This window comes from Falco rusticolus, chromosome 9 (genome assembly GCF_015220075.1).
Source record: "Falco rusticolus isolate bFalRus1 chromosome 9, bFalRus1.pri, whole genome shotgun sequence".
In the NCBI taxonomy this organism is placed as follows: domain Eukaryota; kingdom Metazoa; phylum Chordata; class Aves; order Falconiformes; family Falconidae; genus Falco; species Falco rusticolus.
This window is the reverse complement of record NC_051195.1, coordinates 34,682,139-34,705,132: the sequence shown is the minus strand read 5'-3', so window position 1 is coordinate 34,705,132 and position 22,994 is coordinate 34,682,139. Positions and strand designations below refer to the sequence as shown.

At 43.0% G+C, this 22,994-nt stretch overlaps 1 protein-coding gene across 29 annotated transcripts in view; it reads right to left on the bottom strand.

Moving 5' to 3' along the window:
• The window catches only part of TCF7L2 (transcription factor 7 like 2), a 181,651-nt gene that overhangs the window by 16,213 nt on the left and 142,444 nt on the right, over positions 1–22,994 (bottom strand). For 16 of the 29 annotated variants that reach the window (XR_005106119.1, XM_037399718.1, XM_037399723.1 and 13 more), the window contains exons 5-8: positions 12,330–12,462; positions 10,075–10,177; positions 7,234–7,320; positions 722–862 (exon numbers count right to left, since the gene is read on the bottom strand). Coding sequence is in view for 28 of the 29 variants with exons in the window: in XM_037399718.1 (XP_037255615.1) it covers positions 722–862; positions 7,234–7,320; positions 10,075–10,177; positions 12,330–12,462 (464 nt within the window). In the remaining variant the exon portion in view is untranslated. The remainder of the gene's footprint in view (positions 1–721; positions 863–7,233; positions 7,321–10,074; positions 10,178–12,329; positions 12,463–22,994) is intronic. The other 13 variants (XM_037399726.1, XM_037399711.1, XM_037399734.1 and 10 more) reach the window with 3 other exon arrangements.

Genomic DNA, 22,994 nt, shown 5'->3' with positions numbered 1-22,994 from the left:
GTTCTCTACAGCCTTTACCCTGGCTGCTGTATAAGAACAGTTTAAGAGCATTATAAGGAAATCCATCTCATGTTTACGCAATATCACCGACTACCCTCTCAGCCCCTACAAGAACCTTGGAAGGACATGGGCACGCAGGAAGATGGGTTCATGAGGAGGGCTTGTGAACATGATGGTAAATAACGACACCCCACTGTCAATGAGAACGCAAATGCTGTCCTTCTGCTTCACCCATGAAATGAAAGGCAAGAAGTACCAGAAGCTCTAGAGGCAGAGGCAGACCAGGGCCCTCCTCAGTTCAAACCTAAACTTGATATTAGCTCTCCCTGCAGCTTTGAACAAGCCATTTACGTTCTAATTTATTGTCTCCTGTTGTGCGTCTGGTATCTCACAGCTTCAAACCAGGCACTAACAGGGAGACTGGTCAAGATAGCTTGAATCCTGATCAACAAAATTCTACATCCTTGCAAAAACGGGTGAAATTAGTAACTACAACTACTTGTCTATGCCACAGAATGAATCTGAAAGATTGTTACCATTATTTTGACTCACTTTGGTAGTTAAAGCATGTTCAGATCAATTAGAACAGAAAAGAAAAAGCAATCTAAAAAATATTTTACAGCAAAAACATTCCCACAAATCCAAGCCTTTTTAAAAGCCCCACATACAAAGGTGATGCTTTGGGTGTTCTTGAAAGAAGACATGGGAAGCAACAACTTACGAGCTGTGGAGTGAGCCGACATCGCTCTGGGAAGATTCCTGTTTGACTGTTGGTGTGACTATGGCCGGATGAGGGATTCCAGTTGTATGTAAACTATGGTGTGGCGGGACCATGTGTGGAGGAAACCTAGAGGAGAGAAAGCTGTGTAAATCGTCAGAATAAAAATGAATGAATGGGGAGGGATGTGTACACACATTAAAAAAAAAAAAAAAAAAAAAGGCATATAACAAGCACATGACAGCTAGACAAAGCATATGAAAGCTGGCAGCATTAATTAGCAATAAATTAAACATAATGACTCTTCTAATGTCATTAAAGCCAATCTTCCCCTTCATTATCATTACTGACATGAGACATCATGATTTTTAACATCTTTAACAAAAGGCAAATTCAACTGGATGAACTTGGATGAAAGTAGAATTTCAGCAACCTTGAACACAATCCACCAGTCCACTTCTTTGCTAAGAAATTCCCTGTGGCAACCAAGGAATCAATTTTTATAGTTTCTGATTCATGTGAATTTGAGATGACATTTTTTATTGCATATTGACAGCAAAATAAAATATTAATGCCCACACAATCTAGATGCATTTTTTATAATTCTTATAGGTGCCTCATTAGCTACATTTTGTTGATAGAGCAAAAGAAAATATTTGTGTCTAATAAATCCCTGAGCCACTCTGCTTTAACAGAAGTGGGAGATAGCAGAATTAAGTAAATTTTGACCCATTAAGATAACCTAGGAAATCTTAAATTCATGCAAAATAACAGTCTAGTCTTCCTAAAGAGAAAAAATGTCAGCTTTATGGTGTATGGTCATATACATGGACAGGCCCCAGTCCTGCAACTGGGTTCAGAGGGATGTGCGATCCTTCTGCACGAATCTAATTGTTCGGTTGGGGCCACAGCATGAACAGGGCACAATCATTCAGACTTTCTACTTTTTAACCAAAATGAACAAACTTCTCAAAAGCAGGACTGACTTCATATCATTATTTCTCAACAGTCTCACAAAGGTTTTGCAGTGAATAAGTAAAGCATACTATGACTGAAACCTCCACTGAAGTCAACAGGTTTCCAGGGAATGGGATCTACCCTAAAATTTTAGCTTAGAAATAACTTCCCCAAAAATTCCAAAGCTAAAGTGATCTGGCAAACAACAAGGGTTTTTTTGTCATTGCAAATCCCTACTCCCATCCTATATTTTGAACCATCTTGGTCCAAATAAAATACCCCAAGAATACAGATCACACAAAGGTATAAAGAATTATTTCTTGTATCATCAATATACAATGATTTTTTTCTATCAAACAGGATTTTAAATGGGGTGATATACCATGGATAACTAGACTCTGTACAAGTATCAGAAATATAATGGGATTTCTTTTTTTTTTCTTCCCCCTTTTATAGATTCCATTACTGAGCTTAAACACCCACCCCCCACCCCCCTGCCTTGCAAGTGCTTAGACATTCCCTGCATTCACAAGATGACACAGTAGTACTTTCATGAACAAGAGGTACTGTCCACTACAAGCTCTGAGGATCTTTGTCTATCAGCTGGTAGTACTCAGGATCATTAGACAGAAGTATTTTGTCTTTGAAGGCAGTGGTGGGAAGAGCAGGGACCGACAGGGAGAATGTGAAATTGTTCGAACTGTAGAGAATTGCAGCTCCTCACAAACAAAGGCATGGAGAGAAGAAAAGGAGGAGGGTGTGATGGCAAGGGAAGAGGAGAATGGGCAGCAAAATGGCCATTCCTACTTCTGCTAAAGACTCACGGACACAAATCTTCAAGTGGATTGTCAAAATGCCTTCCCCACTCTCTGACAAAAGTAGCTGGGAGAGAAGTGCACGTTTTGGGGAAATGCTTTGGTGCATGGTAGGTCAGAATAGAAGAGGTGAGGCTGCAAGGACACTGATGTCCTGGTCCCACTTCTGCCACAGAATTGCCTCACCATCAGCCAAGACATAAACAGGCCCTCTGTATCATTTTTTTTCTATTCCCCCTCCCTTTATTTTCATGTGTATGTATTTTGATTGGACATACTTAAAAGTTTGTTCACACAGTGCCTGGGGCCTTCAGCCAGTTTTGCAAACAAAAACTGACAGTAAGAGCTTTTTTTTAAAAAAAACAAACTTACAAACACGGGCAAAAATAAAACCCATGGCAAAATCCTGACCTTGCTGAAAGTGGTATAAGCATAGTGTTAAAAAGTTGACACACTCCTACTGAATACAGCATTCAAGAGAGGACTGTGCTGCTTGGGCTAGCTAAGGTTCAAACTGGAACGAGAGCCAGTGACAATGGAGGGTGAGGATGGAGACGAACAGCCTGCCTTCAGAGAGCAGGCGGGGAGAGCCGAGCTTGTCTGACACGAGGACACAGTGGGAAGGGCAGTGGCCATACCACCAGCAAGGAAGAAGAGCTGAGTGCAGTGGTAGCACAAGGACAGAAGGCTATGAGAGCAGACCTGAGGAAGATTAGACACATCACTGGAAAAGGGCTCCCAAATATCAAAAAAGACTGATTACAGCTAGAGTTAATGGGGACAAAAGATGGTGCTTGTTAAGCTTCTGAAGAGAATCCCGTGATGTGGCCGCACAACTAGGTCGTAGACTTGTTTCTCAAATGAGGATCTGGTCAAAAATGAAAAGCACACTGCAAAGCAAACTCTGCCTGCATGGTGGATTGTTGTATGGTCAGAGTGCTCAAAGGAAACAAATTCAGCAAAAGATAGGGGGTTATTTTATTTGTTTGCTTTTGATGAAGATTTAAGTATGTCCAGCTAATAAAAAATTGAGGAAGATGGAGAAAATCTGCAAAAGATGTAACTCCCCCCTCCCCAGTTATGGGAATTTTTTTTTCCCAGTTACCGTTCAGGAGAAAGAGAGTAAGTACCTGCACATCGGAGAGTGGCCAGATGGGGAGGAAGGGCAGAGGAGGAGGAGAAGCCTACGTATGCAAATTGTGTGAAAGCCTGGAGGATGAGGAAGCCTCCACTGACTTCAGCTGGGCTAAGATTTTACTCACTGAGCTCTAAACTTCAGAGATACGGCAGCCTTCATCAACAGGTAGCTTCAGCTCAGTAGTTATTTTCGGGATGGCAGTTTCCCCAAGGCAGTTGTGTGTTTATTACCAATGACCATTCATTATTTCACACTGACTCTGTCTCCCTCCAAAACACAAGGCTGCCTGTTGGACTTACACACCCCTTCCTGTGTTTGAGGCTATAAAAACATGCTCCAGAACCCAAAGTTGCTCTCACAACCCCATGGACTTCAATGGGCTGGGTGAGGGTTCAGCCCAAAGTCTGAGAAACTACTTATTTCCATGCAGACGTCCACTTACACGGCAATACGAGTGGGGGAAGAGTGTTAATTTTTAAGTTCCTGGCTACACTCCAACTTTAGTAATTACATCCAGCAAAAGTGAATTTCCCCTGAAATTTCAATTACAGAAGGTATTTTCCACTGCCACCGCTTAAGTGCTCTGCAATGTTTGTCTGGTGTAATTCTGCTAAATTATTTCCTGATTTCCTCTCACAGCAGTTGTCTTTTCATAGTGGGTCCACTGTCTGCCCATCAGTCAGTTAACCCTGTCTCAATGTACATTAAGGGCATATTATAGAGGGGTAATGAAGGATCAAGAGATGTTGTAAGCACGCTGCACGCATACAAAGTGAGTGGGGTGATGCTACGAGCAGAGAAGAGTTGCAAATGGTTAAAACAACCTGAAGACACTACCTTAATAGTCTAAACCATTTATGAAAATCACTATTAGTCACCCACTAACCTTTTATAAACTATTCATAAGCACACTCCGACTAATGAACCGTAATTACTAAGCTTAAGGAACATTCAGGGTTGGGAAGCGTTATATGCTCCAAAGGTCTGTATCATCATGCAGGCAAAGATGGGAACTATTTTTAAAGGAAGGCTCTGGAAAAAGGTGGATGGAGGGATGAGGCTGAGGCCTGTCGTGGCTTCATCATTTGGGCAGAGCCAACACAGCGACCCCAAGGCTTGTACCAGGGCCCTGCGGGGCTGTGGGCTGGAGGCCAGCCATGAGCAGCATGTTTGCAGGCAAGCGTGGGCGTTCGTGGGCATCCCTGGGCACGCCAGCCCCATCTGCCAGCTATGCCGGCTACTCAGGGCAAGGGCTGTCCCACGGCGGAGATCAGACACTCCAGCTGATACGACGGGCATGAGAAAACATGCATCAGACCACATATCAGAGCATGGTCTGCCCAGAGGGTGTTCCCATGTATGGGAAACCAGGAGAGAAGTTTCTGGGCTGAAACAAAGGATAAACATCTTAAACCTATTCATCACTCTGCGTGTGCGCCTGAGCATGTGTGCACATACGGGCTTATGTCAGAGACAAAAACAAAAGCTGTGCACACCCCTCACCTTCGCCTAAGATATTCCCCCGTATTTTTTTCTCTAGACAAGTATTCCATGAATTGCAATAAACACCCTAAAAATTCTAAGCAGCTCATTATACACCACTGTCTCCTTTTATGGCTCCAAGCCAGAATATAATGATGAGTCTTAACTTGTTAAGGACAACTAATTTTTTGTTCCTGGCTGTCTCAGGGGCTTCTCTCTTACTCACTCTCACTTTACTTCACTGTTGACATGTTTCTGTTAACTGGATGTCATCTGCCTGCCTTGATTTTATGCACAAGCAGTAGGATGCATTTTTCTGTGCAACAATTCTGCTTTGAGTTGCATTAGATTTGTCATTATTCTCTCATTTTCCCCTTGCACTTGTAACATTTCATCTATTCCTGCCTTATTTTTTGAGCCACGGTGCACCCACATTATGGTTTATACATGATCTTGCTCCCTTTGAAGCCGGCAGATTTCAGAGCCAGCCCTCGTCAGGAGAAGTGCCTGCTACCAATTTAGCAGGCTGAGGGCCCCGAGCTCCAACAACTCAATCTAAAGGGGGTCACAGGGTGGCACAAGCGAGTGTCAGCAAGTGCTGTTTAATTGCCAATCTAGGCTTCTCCATGGTGTTTAAAGTATAATGACCCATCACTTAATTCTGAGAAGTCCTGGCCCTGCTGCTGAATGGAATGAATATCAAAGGATGTGCTAGAACAGGGCAAGGAGCCTACATTTCCTATAACTGCCATAAGTATAATAGACCTCTACTTCTGTCGTCCCATTACCACAATAATGTATTTAATTTGCTGTGTACTCTTTTTAACTAGATACCTTTCATAAAGCCTATCTTGGGAATATAGCCTCCCCCCTCCCACATCTCCCCCCTCCCTCAAATGACTAGCCTCTCTAATAATAATTAAACTAAATCAAGCTCTACTTTGCCTCACACCATGCCTGCAAGTCTTCTATAGGTATTAAAAAAGATTAAATGGAGGGATGGAACCATTGTTTAAATTTGCAGGTCTCTCCCCAACCCAGGATTTTTTCTCCCCCATGCTGAGTCTATTAATTTATTTTTTTAAGTTATTTTCCAGTTGCGTCTCTATTTGCTGGAGCAACACAGGCAAATTTTAGGTTTTCGCTTTTACTCTACTTATCTGAAGCATGCAATGCACTGTTTCCCTACCCATTCACTCATGAGCTCCAGTTACAGGTTTCCATTTCTCAGTGAGGTGTGTTTCCCCCCAACCCTCCCCCAATCTTTTTCTCCTTAAAGCCTCTATACACCAACCTTCACATATGTAACTGCAGAGATGGAGAGGAAGGGACAGAGCAGGGAAGAGACGTGGAACCTTGCTATGTAATGCATGTTAATTTAATTATGTGCCATCATCAAAATGGATTTGCTGTTTCAGCCCATCAGGAAAGTCTAAACTTCCACCGATATAATTAACCAGACTGAAAATCAGATGAACAGAAAATAAAACTATCATTAGGAGCAATTAGTGATTACTTAAACATAGTGCTGCCAACCAGTTTGTAAATAAAACTAGCAGCCCCTGGAAAATTAGATGGAATTAATTGGAGGTAGGGAGGGGGAGAAATACATACTTCTAAAGCTTTAGAGGGTCAGGCAGGCCCTTTTATGTTGACTATCAGTGTTTGGAGCTTTAGTAGGGGAAAAGACTGTGCAATAACCTTTCTTCCAACTCTGCCTGAAGAGCAGCCCCGCTCCCTCCCGAGACTCCCCTCTCACACACAGAGTGCAGCTCTGGGTGATAGCCACCGAGAAAGTAAAAGGTATCACGACTTCTCCTGCTTGCTTTTTCAACATGACATTCTCCCAGCTTTTTCATTTAGTTAGCGTTCCAAGATGACTGCTCCTCACATCTCCCTCAAAACCACATTCTTAAAACCCAATGACAGCGCTAGGACACCCTCTCCTACTCCAACAGGAAGGTACTCCTTGTTCTCTCCTCTGTCCACTGAAAAACTGGCGATGACTGTTTAAGTGAAGTCCTTTCAGAACTATGTTTCCCAGATGAAATGCCCTCCTCTAGAGAGGGTGGCAGGAGGAGTTACATTTGCTCTCAATTCAGGACCTCAGCATTTGAACTCACCTTGACATGGAAGCATTGACAGTCAGAGCTGTTGGGTAAGGGTGGCGGAAACCCCCCGTCGTGATTGGGTACACTGGCTGACCTTGCCTAGCAAAAAAGAAGGGAAAGAGAGAATGAGAGAAAGAAAAAAGGTGTTTTTTTTTTAAAAAAGAAAAACAACAAAAAACTTCTCTCTGCACAGTAAGCTTTATTCTCATTTGATCAGAACAAAAATCTTGGGGATTGTACAGCAAGGATCAAAGGAAAGAAACACAGAACAATTTGAATGCCATAAATCTGATAGGAATGGCTAATTAAATTTTATAACCTCTGCTTATGTCAATAGAGACCCTCTCCCCAAGCTGAAACTAGGTGTTTTGTTGTAATAATTAAAGGCGAAGTCTCGCTTGCTTTAATGGAGCCATCACACTAATTGAGGGCTACACATCCAAAGGAAAACAATAATGAATGTAAATTTATACCAAAATAAAGTACAGTGAATCAAAGGACTTCAGTTGCGCTTTGGGCCTCTTTCGGTATTTAGATCTCGGTGAGAAAACATTAAATTAACAGAGCTTAATTTGTAGCCTTTTGTCAGATTAACAAGTGTTGACAAGAGTTACCGGGGGAGAGTCCCCAAGAAGTATTGTGGGTAACCAATAGACAATCACACCTCATTACAATAATTAAAAAATACAGCAACATGCAAAACAGCATCCTCATGAAAGACACACAACTTTTTCTGATTGAGGTTTGTCTGTGCTGGCTAGTTCTTTTCATCTGTCCTTCAAATATATCATCTGACTGGGCAGGATGCTTTCTGGGGGGGTACTATGTTAGAGACATGCAGGCCAGTTGAGGATAGATGGAGTTGGGAAGTTGATGGTGAAGCACAAATGGAAACGAGAGGGGAAATAAAAAGCTTGGGTTACTTCAGTAAAGTTGGTCATGCTGCTGTCCTAGAGCAAAAGCAAATGTGATGGTATCGCCCTTCAACAAAAACCACTCGGAGGAGCTGTACGAGCCATGAGTAGGCAACTACGCCGTGGGTCTTGACTTGTTACAAAGCAGCGGTGATGAGAGTCCTCTTGTGACTGAGGTGGCCATTAGCACCTGCCTGATGAAACTGGCCACACTTGGCAACATTCGCATGGTTTGGCAGCCATGACATGAGGTTCAAGGACGACAAACCTGTGTCTGCACACATAAGGATGTAAGGCTCTGAGACACAGCTGAGTAATGAGGCACAAGCCAACGACAGTGAGGAATTTCTTCCCTGCACTTTCACGTCTTTAACGTTACTGACTTCTGGCACTAGCTGAGTATGTTTTAAATCCTGAGGCTGTTACTGTGCAAGCTTGAGCTGACCAGTTGCAACAGAGGAGCACGAGACAGCTGTACTGCAGCTAGGTCCTGCAAGCAAGCAAGAAGAGGAGCTGACATGCATTCCACCAGTGTTCAGCGTGTCCTATGGATAAAGTAAATCACCGCAAATGAGGAGGAAGTTAAGATTTCAGGAAGCAGTGCTCTGGGTTTTCCTTGTGCTCATGCTGTGCTCTTCTGGACAAACAGCCTTCTGCAGAGAGCTGATGGGCATGCTTCACCCTCAGGGTGGGAGAGCCTCTACCCAGACAAGTTGCATGACCACCCTGTGATGAAGAGCAGCTTGCAAAGTGGCCAGAAGCAGGCTGCTGTGGCCAAGGTCCAAGCTCCATTCTCCTGCATCCACACTTCTGTGCTTGAGAAAGGCCCTCCAGCCTTTGGCACCAAAGCCCGTCCCCTGCCCAAGACCAGGGGTGTGTGGGGACCCCCTGCTCTGCTTTGCTCTCCTACGGAGTGTGAACTCTACTCCCTTATGGAGGGCAAATTTGTGAAGAGATATTTCAGCACAGCTGGCCAAACAACCTTGAGCAGGAACAAACTATTTCTAGCTTTGGGCAATTGATTTCTAAAGAAATATGACCTCTCCAAAATTGATGAGGCCTGTTATGTGAGAAAAACAGGGTAATAGTCTTGACTTATAATGCAGAGAACCATTGTATCCAGTAATACAAATGTATTTTGTAAGTGTTTAAATCAAATATACTGTACAAAAGGGCTAGGCGATGCTTAAGTGCATTATAAACCCACTGCAGAGACAGCAACGTAAGAGAAAAAAGAAAATAAGGACTCAATTACTGGAGGGAACCTCATACCCAATAAGGCTCTGCAAGTGGGATAAGAGGAGCTGAAAAGAAAACAAACCCCCAAACTAACTTTACACAGCTTTTTTCTTAGCCGGTTTTAAAGTAAACTAATTCCCTTTCTTGTTTGCAAGAAAATTCCATTCCTCAGATGCCAACTGCCCAGCCACATCTCGACCAGGAATGCTACTCACTGGCCGATGTAAAGCTCTACTGTTTCACAAGAAAAATGAAAGCGGTTTGAACGGGGAAGGCAAATGAAATTTAAAGCTGCACATTTATAGTGAGGGTGGCCTTGGTAAAAAAAGAGTCCATGAGAACCACCCTGAGCCCCAAGAAAACCAAATCTGAGAAAAACCCATGTGGTGCCGTGTAAGGTTATCAACCAGAAAAGGGCTTTTCTGCAGAAAGGTTTAAAAATTCGTGCTTCATGAGCCATCAGCTGGTTGAGACAACATGCAAAGCTGTGTCCAACTGCTCCTGTTTGTTTAAAACCACATGACCTGGCATAAGTTTTAATTAATCTTTATGAGGTGGGTAAATTCATAAGCACTCAATGAAGTGGCAGCTGGCAAACAGACTTATCTCAACGCACACACACACACACACACACGATTTTTTAACATAAATTTTACACATCAAAAAAGAAAAAGGAAATGAAAAAAATGGAACTCCTTACTGTGGTACTAACCATCCTAGCGGATGGGGGATTTGTCCTACAGTGCCTGGTGATAACGGATAATAAGGAGATATATCTGGAGGATGTGGAGGCCTTGGAATTCCTATGGAAGAGGAATATAAAGCACCATTAGCATTGAGACATGGAAATAAATAAATTAGAAGAAAAACTACGTATGTTTCTAAATCGCTGTCTATTAATTTCTATCACAATACTCATGGTTTCACTTTGGGTTTCCAAAGGCTGTTTCACAGTCTTACTTTATAAAGTGAGCCTCTTGGCATCTTATTAAATGAGATTCAAAGAGAAAAAGTCACGTTATTTGCTCCCTCCCTCCCCTCTCCATTCAGAGATAATTATTTTGTTATTTAGGATGAGAATTTAGGAGTCTCAGCTGAAGTTTCGATGTGACGCTGTGTTAGGTGCTGCCTTGAATGCTTAACAGAAAGATGGTCGCTGTATCAACTTCACAGTTATTTTAGTCTCAAAAGTCATCAAAAAAGCACAGGCCCTACCCATACGTTGACTGGGTACTCAGTAGCATGGCACTATTCCAAGGTAACCTCCAAGATGAGTTACAAAGTCATTGTAATTGCCAAATGTTTGCTTTTGAGCAAACCTAGGAAACCTTTCCTGAAACCGAAGAGTGGAGGTGAAAGCCCCTGGAAACGCTTAGCAAAACCAGGGGTACATGCTGAAGGGCTGCAGGCAAGGACAGAAAGCCCACCCGTCCTCTCTGAAACCAGTGCAGTTCCTACTCAGACAGCAGAAATCGGCTCCAGACACAAGCCTTAAATCTTAATGCTCCTCACCTTAAGAGCAAGTCGAAATTACTCAGAGGAGTAAGGGTTACAAGACTGGGTCTTTCAATTAACAAGCCAGAACACAATTACACAGCAGAAGCAAAATTAAAACGGAGAGCATTAAATGGAAGGGGTACTGTATTCATGGCTAAAAACTATTTTTTTAACTCACTCAGGAAGCTTTTAATCTCTAAATTAAATCTCCTTGTGTGACATTTTCATGCAGACATTGCTTTTTCTCCATTACAAAACCCAAACAGATTAACTGGGCTTTAACCATCCAGCGAGCTATTTGCACACTTGAAAGAATGTTCACAGAAGAAAAGTAAACAGTCTACAGACGTTAATCATATGTTTTACGATAACCATTTAAAAGCTATTCCCTGTACTGCCATTATTTAAATGAGAGGTTGACTATGCCATTCACTTGCAATACCCAGGGATGGCGAGAGGGATTCCTTTTAAGCCATGTGAAGTTAGCGTTAAGCACAATTAAAAGGGGGCCCCAGCTGAAGCATAGGGAGTGCAAAGTAGCTAATGCACAGCCTTATTCAAGGGCTGGAGTTTAGATAAATTATCTGCATACGTTAGGGCCGACGCAGAGAGATTCCTTTGACGTGAATTCAGTTTCTGATGTACTTTCCAATTAACTAGCTGGGATTTGGATTAACCAAAACAAAACCACTGTCACTAGGAATTCAATGCAGCTTGAAGAAAGAAGATTGACACTGTTTGACTTCTCTGGGCCCTCAGGTTAAACAGGGACTCTTAAAAAGTTAGAATAACATGTAAATTCTACTCTGTAACACCAATAAATCTAGTCAGGGTTTTACACGGTGCTCTATATTCAAGGAGACTGCCCTTCAGGCTGAACTGAGAGCTGGGTAGACTTACATTGGGGAAAAGAGTTGCAAGTGTAGAGCTGGGGCTAAGTAGTTAGAGTGGATGAAAATTCAACATTATAGGAGAAAAATGGCTGAACTCCTGACACAGAAACAATGGGATTTGGGGAATTAAAAGAGATTCATTTTGAAATCGGTCATGACCCACCACCTTTAAAATTCCAGCTGCAATTTTCTAAGTGCAGATCACAGAATGTACATGTTTAATTCTCTGGGTCATGCATGCAAACCAAGCACTTGGTAGATCGAACTACTAGGTGGGGTATCATGCTTGCAAAGAAACATACCTTCAAAAGACCCCACACATGCAACTCTGGTGTCACCCTGCAGAAGCTTTATGAAAATTCACCCAGTAGGTTTCCTTCTGAAGCTTAATTGGCTTAAAAGGAAACTATTTCGTCTGGGTTCTTGTATGTGTTTGACATTTTACATGCCCCCTTTGGTGCTCCAGCATGGGAAATCCTTCCTCCAACACTCCTTCCCCCTAAGACACAAAATGGAAAGATCCACGCACCCGCTCTAAAAGCACCCCAAACTATTTCCCACTTACCTGTTTTGGGATCTACGTCGGCTGGTAAGTGTGGAGGAGGGTTTCCCGGTGTGAAGTGCTCATTGCTGTACGTGATAAGCGGCGTAAGAGGGTGTACATGGTGTGGGTGCTGCACAACTGGCACTTTGTTAGACTGCCAAGAGAAAAAGGTTGATGGCATTAGAGGAGTGCCAGGTACCCCCCACTGCAGCACAACGCATGACATACAGAAATCTGAGTACCCAGGATTTCAACATGATTCTCAGACTTTTGCAGATCCCTTCTCAGTGTCACCCTTGCAGTTCTCCCACCCTCTTGCTTAAAACCTCCTCACACACTTTCCCTGCTCTTGAGTTACTTTAATCTTTTTGACCTGCCGTGCCCCTGTATGGAGCAATAGCAATTCTTTAAAATTTTTCCTTTTTATTTTATAATCTTGTGCTTCACCTCCAAGATGCAGGCAGACTCCTCAGTGAGGGGCTGACAGAGTCCCCCATTTAATTAGCAGGAGACCCAAATGCTCACTGACCTGTAGGTCTTTTCCTTTCCCCTTCCTGTCCTCACTTTCAGTTCTGCATTTTACTGCTCACTGCAAACACTCCAGATAAAAAGCCTTTGTAGTGCTAGAGTATTCCCTTCATCAGCAAGCATTAAGCTGACAAGTGATCACCTGCATATTTTATACATATGTGTATTTTAGAAGAGCTGATTAATTATCAATTCATCAGAGTGCGCTAATAAATGGAAACTGGATACTGATGAATTAGGTACTAAAATATTCAGCTATATAAATAATGGCAAAAACACAGATAGAGCCATTGAAATAAACACTCGTGGGGGGAATAATCACGCAGATATCATAAGGTTTTCCCTGTCACACTCCTAGCTCTGGGGGGAAGAAAAAAATTTTTTCTTAACAACAATAAAAAAAAAAAAAAGGAGTGAATGAATGAAAGGAAAAGGCAGGCTGAACTGTAACTTACCCTTACAAGATCACAAAGAAAAAATTAAGCTGAAACAAGCGAACTGCTGGACCATTTACTGCGAGTAATCCAATTGCAAAAAACCCTATTCCCCACAGAGGATTTTCACTAAAATCCTACAACAGGGACATTTAACCAGATTAGGTACCAGCAAAGATAAAGAGGCTGGTATTAGATGATGAATGGATTAGAGTCAGGTTTCATTTTAGAATGTGTCTTCATTTCCTTTTATTACTTTAAGTAAGGAACAACTTGCATTAACATCAAGTAAAAGGAATCACATTAAAATAATGTAGTGATACCACGGTGGCCCCCGATAGCGCCGCTGCTGTTCAGGGTCTGCCAGCGCTCTCCTACTTGCCCGCCAGCCTGAGGACGGCTCCGACCCCACTGCCTGCTCCCCAGCACCCCCAAATACACACGCCCTCGCCACGCCGCTTTGGACAAGTTATTATCTGATCTTGGTTTGAATGCTCTGAGCTTCCCTTAAAAGCATTTGAAAAATAATTCCGTTCTTCTTCAGGAATGAGTTTCTAGACTGGGGGGAATGAAGATGGAAGACAGACTGAGAGCTAGGAGGAAAAGCAACGTCAGTCTTCCCCAAATAAACAAGAAGTCTTTCCATCAGGCTTCAGTCAAGCTAAGCTTCACCTTCGGCTCTTGCAGCCTCCCCCGCCCCGGGAGGCTCCTCCAGCCCCAGCCCCTGCCGTACATAGCTATTTGACTCACCCTTCTGATAACCTGCAGAAAAAAGTGTGCACCCAAGAGAAGCAAGCCAAAGAGCAGCGCTTGTGCTTCCCCCAACTTTTACCATGCCTCTCTCTTTTTGCAGTCCTTACATGGAACGATTCCCCTCTAACACCACGCACATGGCACAGGAGACCCACGTCAAGTAGCTACCATGCAGGACAGAGCATGGCTGCAACAGCCAACACTATGAATTACAGCACGTTGTGTTGGTTGGGTTGTAGGTCAGATCTTCTGCCAGCTGTGCAACCAAGGACAATTTTGGGCTGCACAGATCCACAATGGTTTCACATCAGAAAAGCTATGGGGATTTAGCCCCCTAATTCAAAAAGCCAAAGGAGAAGCTCTAACCCAAAATTGGTTCTCTTCCATGGGAACCAAGCTAAGCAGTCCGAAAGTAACTGAAAGGTTTGGCAAGGGCTTCACATAACAAATCATACTATACACCATGCAAACTAGAAGGCATCTACTCAACAATACATGGCATTAGATGCCAAATGACCAGTTGATCTGGTTCACAAAAAAAAATCATTCCCAATAAGGGGGATTTTTGCTAGCCAAGAATTGTGGGAACTCTTGCTGTTAGGTGACCCACAGTACGGCTGGTAGCTGCTGTAGCCTCTGTGCTTTCCCAACTCTATCTTCACATCATTGCAAAAAACCCTCACCCAGCTCCTGACGCACAGTGAGGGCTGTCTTCCACAGAGGGCTTATTTTCATAGAAACTGGAACTGGTTAGTTAAAAAAATAAGTAAGTGACAGAATAACATTAGAGGGTCAGACTTAAGCCGACAAACAAGAAACAACACATGAGAGGAAAGCTGGACTTAAATGCCTGTGTCACCAAAGCCAGATATACCATAGGGGGTTACATGTAACTACCACCCACTGCTTTGATATGCCAAGACCCCCCGCAATATCTCCACAAAACGGCATGAGCGTTAAATTATTATGCATTTACTTAACACCTTTCAGAGAAAAATAAAATGCAAAAATAAAATAAAATAAAAATCAACAACCAAGAGTTTGAACTTTAGTCCGCAAACTTTTCTCCACGTAAGTAATTGTTCTTTGGGTGGCTGCCCTGCACCCAAACAGGCAATTCATACAAAGGTACTGGATATAAGGGTATGATACTTTTTTGCCACTCTGATGATGCTGGGGCAAAGGTGTGGAGAGACTGTACTGGGGGAAAAGGAGAAACTGTCACCTGCATGCTCCAAAATATGCTCTCCAGGATAGAGGAGTGTGATCCAGTGCCCCTGAAAATCAGTCTGCATCTGTATTACTACCCTGGGCTAGGTTTGTATTGTTTTGCACTGTTTATCACACACTGGGAAAAGGGACCGTAACTCTGCTCAGAATAGCACACAAAATTTGCCAGCCAAGCTAATTATGCATAATATGCTAAATAAGCTACTCTTTAAAAGCAGCATTCCTGAAGTTAACTAAGAGTCCTTGGAAAAGAGAAAAAGAAAGGACTAGCTGGGAAAGCGCAGGATTAATCCTGCACATGCATCTTCCTTTGAAGTCAATGGGAGCTCTGCCTGAGTAACAAGTGTGGTCCTAACCCCATCCACTGGCAATGAAAGGTAAACCGCAGAAGCCATCAATAGCAGACACCTATTAGATGACCTTAGCCATCCCCCTGCAAAAGGCCCTTCTCCAATATACATTTGTGAGTACTTTATCAAGGGTAGTTTAAAGCTAAAAGCCATTGTGAGATGCAGGAATTTCTCTGGCAACTTGGAGAACTCCATTTATGGCCGTGTCAGGCACGGAACAGGGAGCTGCACTGGTGCGCACCGATCAGCATTAGGGCATGTGCTAACAGGACAGAAAGAAGTGGAGATTTCTAGACCGAAATCCCAGCATCTACAAAGTACCAAGTCATCTGCTGATAAATCACTGCTCTCCACTGAAAGCTGGGGTCTTGTACGCTGGGTTAGAGGGCACAGTAAAGAATAGCAAAAAAACAACAGAAGTTTGCTTTTCTTGATAACCCCTGCCTGGAGCAAACCAGAGGAAATTGTCCCCATAGGGACTCAACTACTAAATCTCTCTATATGAATTTGAAATGCTTCTGGGAGTGCTTAAACACAGATGACTTTAAACAATAATGGAGCTCTGGAATGAAAAAAGGAGGGGGGGAAAAAAACAAAACAAAACAAAACCAAACAGCAAAAAACCAAACCAAATTCTGGACTGATATATGTTTGAGAGGGATACTGAGATCCGTTTAGCCTAAGTTCTGATAAGTGCCTTTAGGGAACAAAAAAACTATCTGAACTTCAGATTTAAACTGCAGGGGATTTTGTGTATAAATTGCTATGTATTAGTCTTTGTTGTGTGGTAAGGACATTTCATTAACAGGATGAAAGATACTTCTATGCGTATACAGCCCAATTTAATACACCCCACTGATGAATACTCCCCATTTATTGAAGAAGTTAATACATGCTGTATAAATCAATAGTTCCTAAGTCTCTGAAAGCAACGCACGACTTGCACAAGATGAAACATTGTATTGTTGAGCACACAACGAAAAAACAACCTTTAAATAGGAAGAGTTTGTTACTGCAATTTCTGTTTGCAAATTCATAGCTTGTTTGGCTTTGGTAATAAAAACATGGCATCAACACAAAGCCAGAGAAAAACATGCCAGAGAGGCCAGAGAATTTGTCCTTACCGGGATAACGCCGGTTTACTAAAAGCAGGTCTGCAAAAAAAGCCACCCAGGCCGAAAGCAAGCTAGCATGCCATTGCAGCGTTGCAACCTCAGAGGAAGGCTGGTGGGAGACCCCACTCTGATGCAGGTGGGAGACACCCCCAGCTGGGCAGCCCAGGGCAGGGGGATGCTCCTGCCCCAGCACAGCCTGAAACTCAGGTGGCTGCCGGCACAGCTCCCATAGCCACAGCCGGGGAGGGACCCTCTTCCCTGACCCAGGCAACCTTGTCAGTGTACTTAAAGCCTCCAGTCCTGCTTGTGAGGCAGGGACGTGCTGCTGCCCACCAGGCACCCCTCAACCACCCGTAACCAGGAGCGTGGCAGGGGAGGGACAACTCATCAGGCACTTGTGCCCCGGATCCCCAGAGCCCCCTCCCCTTCCTCCACTACCAGCAGCTGAGGAGGAATGAGAGCTCACCATTCACCTTAAAACCTATTAATCAACAGACACTGAAAACAAATGGAGCTAGAGCTCCGCCTGTCTTTTTTTGCCATATCCTCCTCTTCCCCATTGCTTTCCCTTTCTGCTGAAGAAAGATGGGCCCTGAAAGTGCCTTTATGAGCCTAATACAATAAAACAAAAGCAGCACAGAAGAGGGTTTGTCAGGCTTTTCCCCTCCTCCAGGACGGATGCAGAAGGTCGACAGTGGTCTTGAATGAGCAGGCCCTCCTGGAGTTGCTCCCTGGGCTTCGTAAAGGGTACCATTCAATACTAGTTCACATTAAAAAAATAAGTTTATAACTTGTCTCCCTGTATTTTCCAGACGGTGCTATCGCAGTTATGCTGACTATGGCCAGTGAAATGCTAACAGATGTTCCTGAGCTGTTCTGCAGCTCCAAAGATGCTCGTAAGAGGAGTTGCTTTTTTTCTAAAGGCTGGTTTCTCCTTGGATCTGCCTAGAAATGACACACCACTCCCCAACCCACAAAGCTAAATTGCAAGAAAAGGCAAATCCCAAAATATTGCTGCAAATATTCTTGCATTTCCAGCCAGGGTCACCAACACCCAAAGCAGAGCACCCATCAGTAAGCACTACTCCAGCCCCCAGAATCACCCACATCAGCAGCTGCTCCAGATGGCACCCCAAACTCCAACAAGGAAACTGCAAACCATTCAGGTTGACTGGAAAGCTAAAGCCAACCAAACGCACCAGCTCTACGTAACTCAGTTCTCATCCCCTTTCCCAAGCATAAAAATTCAATGCCAGCGATGAAGCATTTCCTGAAAAAAAATCTAAGATTTAATTTTACCCGCCTCCGTTTAGCTAGTGGAGTCACAGTTTATTTTTTTAAGGATGCTTTCACACCTGACTAAGCATTCTTTCCTGAAAACTACTTCCCCTTGCTCCATTATGGCTGACGCAGTGGCCTGAGCCCTTTCGCAGTTTAATGTAGCTGATTTCTGCCTAAGGTCCTGCCCTAAGCTAACTGCCCATTGTAGCACGGGACAAGGCCTCCATTGATAATCACAACTCGCCCTGCTAAAAAAAGGCTCATTTTCTGCTTTCACACAAATGATGACAGGAGCACTGACAACCATGTGCTGGGACAATACCCCCCCTAGACAGAGCTTGACAAAAAAAAACCCAACCCCCCACTGCCCTTCCCTTAATAAATGGGGGAAAAAAAAGGCAGGGACAGATACACATACACTTTTACATCCTTCTGGTTCTTCCCCCCCCTCCCTGACCACTTCCCAGGCCAGCGAGCGCCTACCTGCTCCTGCAAGAACTGCCCGCTTTCCAAAAAAAACCCATGCTCTATTAGCAATCTCTCAGACAAAACAACAAAATCAGCTTCCTGGCTCTAAGTGTCCATCAATTCATTCCAGAAAAGAAGTTTCCTTTTTTTTTTTTTTCCTCCCCCTCCTTGTAACTATGATGAAATGCCCCCTGAGTACTGCAGCACGAAGCCACCATGCTTGACATTTTCGGCATCCTTCCTGTAAGGGAGCAAAGGTACTGAGGGGAGGGGGTGGGGAAGCGAGGATTTAAGATGTTCAGGAAATTTCCACTTAATTTCGCCAAAAGGCAATTATGTGAAATGATCTGGTGACAATTAGCATACGCCAAATCCTCCAGCGTCAAAGGGAAAGAACTGGGGTTTAGCTATCCAATTACTGCCTGTTAGTTCTTATGCAGGAGAATTAAAAACAGTAGTAAACCATTATTATTAAGCGTGCTCACACTTTGCTTTCAAAGTTGTTCTAGACTCTTATCTTACTGCTATGGTATTCAGGATGGCTTTTTGATGTTTTTTTTTCAGTGAAAAAAACCCAAGAAACTCAGGGTTTTAAATATAAGTTTAAGTGCTGCATTCTTGGATCATGTGGTGTTACTCTAATGTCAGGTCAGACCCAGGTAAGCACCTGCTATACAGCTGTATATTTTGAGATCCTTCGGCAACACATGGAATTACATTTACACCAGTTAGACTTCACCTCACTCATTCTCTTAATGCTTGATTGATAAAGAGAAAGCACTCTGCTGCATCGCTCTGCCTGCTCTGGGCATACAAACTTGGACACCAGAGCTACCTCAGCCCATAGCCCACAACTGTGGCCTGCAGGTATCCAGCCAAGCCTTACAGGGTACCACAAAATTGGAGATGATTTGATCAACAGGTGTATATCCCCGTATGAGGAGGGCAAGGTAGTGCTCAAACTCTTCAAGTTTCAGGTATCAAGGTGCCCAGCTCTATTTCTTCCATTACAAAAGGAGAGGCACAGTTTCTTCCCCAACCTGACAAACAGACACTGCTTTCTTTGCGTACTTTAGTTAATTACTTGACAGACATTATCTCTGTAGAGCAGACAAGCTTTCATCCACGTCTAACAATGCAAAAAGCGGAAAGACTTGAAACCGAATAACACCGTTTTCTTAAGCAGCACCAGTACAAGGTGTGCTGGATACAGCAAGCAGAGACCAGGGAAACCTAAGCACATTTCTTCAGGAAACGGTCCTGAACATAAAGGGCATGGAGAGGGGAGAGCAATAACCTAAGCACAAAAATTCAGAAAAGATGGGAAGACGGGAGAAATGACTATAAGCAAAAGGATACTTATAATTGCGCTGAGAGACCTTATTCGTTACATGCTTTGTATGAATACCTAGTAATGCAATTTCACTTACTCCCTAGCAGTCTCTAAAATGTCACATTATAAACAGCTTTAATTCTTGCATGTAAATTGCTTATTTCAGCACTGGACAGACATATATCATAGAGGAAACAGCTCCACTGATTTTGTTAGGGTATCTCTGACTTCTGTTTACAGTAAGAACTTGAATGTGAGGCTGTTAAAAAACTGCAAGAAATGAAAAAAAAAATAATAATAGCACGCATGCCTATATCCACTTGTATTTGGCAATTGCAGTAATAACAGCATTATTAAAAAACTAACATGCATAAACATGTCCTAAGATACAATGCCAAGTTTTCAGTACAGTTTTTTTTAAATGCAGTATTCACAAATCATAGCAGACTGTGCTCAATACCGATACACAATATATGTAGCAAATGTATATTAAATAGCTTAACAAATAACAAACCTCTAAAAAACGTTTTCATTTTTGAATGTGCTAAAACCATTACATGCTGCCACAAAACAATTAAGCGATGAAACTATGTAAGCCCAGATCAATTATTTCTTGAATAAATTCAACAAAGTTTCCCTAAAAATGTGATGTTAAATGCACATCAGAACCAAAGCACCTTTCAAATATTTTGGAAGCAAAGAAACAGACACATTTATACAGCACTGTCAGGCCTTTCACCCCAAGTCACAATAAAAAGAATTCCTCTAAAGGTAAAATGCTTATGAGATCTCATCACCAGCCATGTAAAACCTGCATATGCAACAACATGCAGTGAATGAAGAAACATTTAAATAACTGTCCTTTTAGATTAATTCATTTTAGATGAATTCTACAGAATTTTATCCCTTATTTTATACAAGAAAAGGCAAGTAAATCAACTAAGCTACTCTAGCAAAGGTACCATACAGAATACTGATGTGATAGAAATCCTCCTCCTGGACCGAGTGAGTGGAAGCAAGCCTGGCAGAGTTAGAAAAGAGAACAGCAGAAAACTCAAGACTCCCACAAAACCTCTGGCAAAAATGCAATGCTTTCTAAAATTCTTAAATACGTATAAATTTTCTGTGTATAATTACGGGCAATGTACAGAATGGGCTGAGGGGTAGATTTACTCTCTGTAACATATATTAATAGAAGAAAGTCTCATGGACTTCTGGTAACAAACATTGAGCCACTGTGTCAAAACATGTTATCTCACATTTATCAACATTCCATATTATTTTTCATATTCCTTTATCACTGAGTGAAATAATTTTTATGTAGTGTCCCTAAGATTTCCATCATTCACATCACGGCTGAGCTTTCTGAAGAATTCAGAAAATTTAACTGAGTGTCAAACACACACAGGATCAAAAGCATCCAATTAGAAACTACTACATAGTATTTTTAATAATTTCCCCCCCAAAAAGAAAAGAATCGTTTTGTGTATGACCAGAATTAAACCATTCCATCTCCAGACCCCCTTAAACTGTAATGTATGTGCCCTGCTACAAACCAACTTCTTTCTCCTTAAAAAAATAAAACCAAACATTTTTACCTTCATGGTTTCAGAGTTAAGGAAATATCGTACTGAACTGAAGAAAGCTTTGAAGTGGCCCCCTCCACCCCAAAGGAGAAAAAGAAAAGAAAAGCTAGTGATGTCATGGTCACTGTGTGAATGTATGACTGCGGATGTAACACACAGCTAATACACGCGCACACACTTCTCCCTCGCTGGTAACCATTGTTCAGCATCCAGAAATCAGCCCCTCAAACCTGCTGTACACCAGGCTCTGAAACACCGCCCCCCCCAAACACACCCGATCCCACCAAGAAAAAATTTCTTCCCCCCCCCCCCCCCCGCCTTCCGCAAACCAAACCCCAAAATCAGGCGGAGGGAAGGGCAAAGAGGAGGAGTGCAACAACTCTGCCCCGCTGCACCACTGTGTCGCGACAAAACAGCACTCTGCCGCTCGCTCCTGCCACTGCTGTAAAATTAAAGTGGCATCGAAAAGTCACGCTTCCCCCTACTAAAAAAGACTGTTACCATAAAATAAATAAACAAAAACAACGTTGTTAACAAAGGTCACAGCTGGAGATGCTTGCTTGCTGTCTATGCTCCCCCCCCCCCTTTTTTTTTCCACACAGGAGGAAAGAAAAGGAGAGGGAGAGAGGGGGAGAGGGAGAGAAGAGTCACATCAGAAGTTCAATGGTCAAGACGGAAAGCGCGTACACAGAAAGTGCTACTCACCCAGCAATTCAAATTGAGATGCCAGCAGCCGAACTGCTGGAAGAGAGAGAACCCAGAGGCAAGCGCTCCTCCTTTACCACTCAAATCTTCCATTCCCACTAAAATTGCATCCCTCGGGTACATAACAGCTTTGTCTTTCCTTCTCTTAACCTCAAAAACTTTTTTCTTTACTGTCTAGATGCCAGTTGTACAGGCTTTGTATTATTTTCCTCGCAGCTTTTCTCTCTCTTTTTCTTTCCCCGCTCCCCCCCCTCCACTTAAAGTACTAGAAAAGCTGTCTTAAAAGATCAAGATGTCTCCAGCTTTTTGGCCTGGTGTTTTCTGAATGCTCAAAATCCACTGTCATGTTGGCTGTGAGAAGTGTCTTATTTCTAAATTGTCGGCTGCGGTTATCAAAATTTAGAGAAGCCTCCTGTCTTTTCTGATATAGCACTTTACCATCATCCTTCCAGAGAGTGGGGAAAGGACTTCCTCCCCCCCCCCCCCCCCCCATGCAGGTATATGTCTGCTTAGAAGAGCTAAAAAGCAGTTACCTTGGAAATCAATGACAATGCTACTACAACCCAGGTTGCACAGGTATTACTAAGTGCAGCGAGGAAACGCCGGCCGGCCGTGAGGGAGCATGACCAGTTAAGTGTAGCAAGCAGTCACTTTATCTGCAAGATTGTCAAATCCCTCAAAACAAATTTCTTAGGGGGAGAGCTGTAAGGAAAGTGTATTTTCTTGTCACTGTAACACCGAGGTGACATTTGGCAGACCTTCACCATTAGCTCTGGTCTTCCCCCAACCCCACCCCCCCTTTTCCTTTAGTATTTAATACTTCTGTAAACCACTGACCCCACTGTAAAAGCAATGCAAGAGGAGCTGCGAGACCGTTAACGTTACGGTGCCCTGGCTATCGTA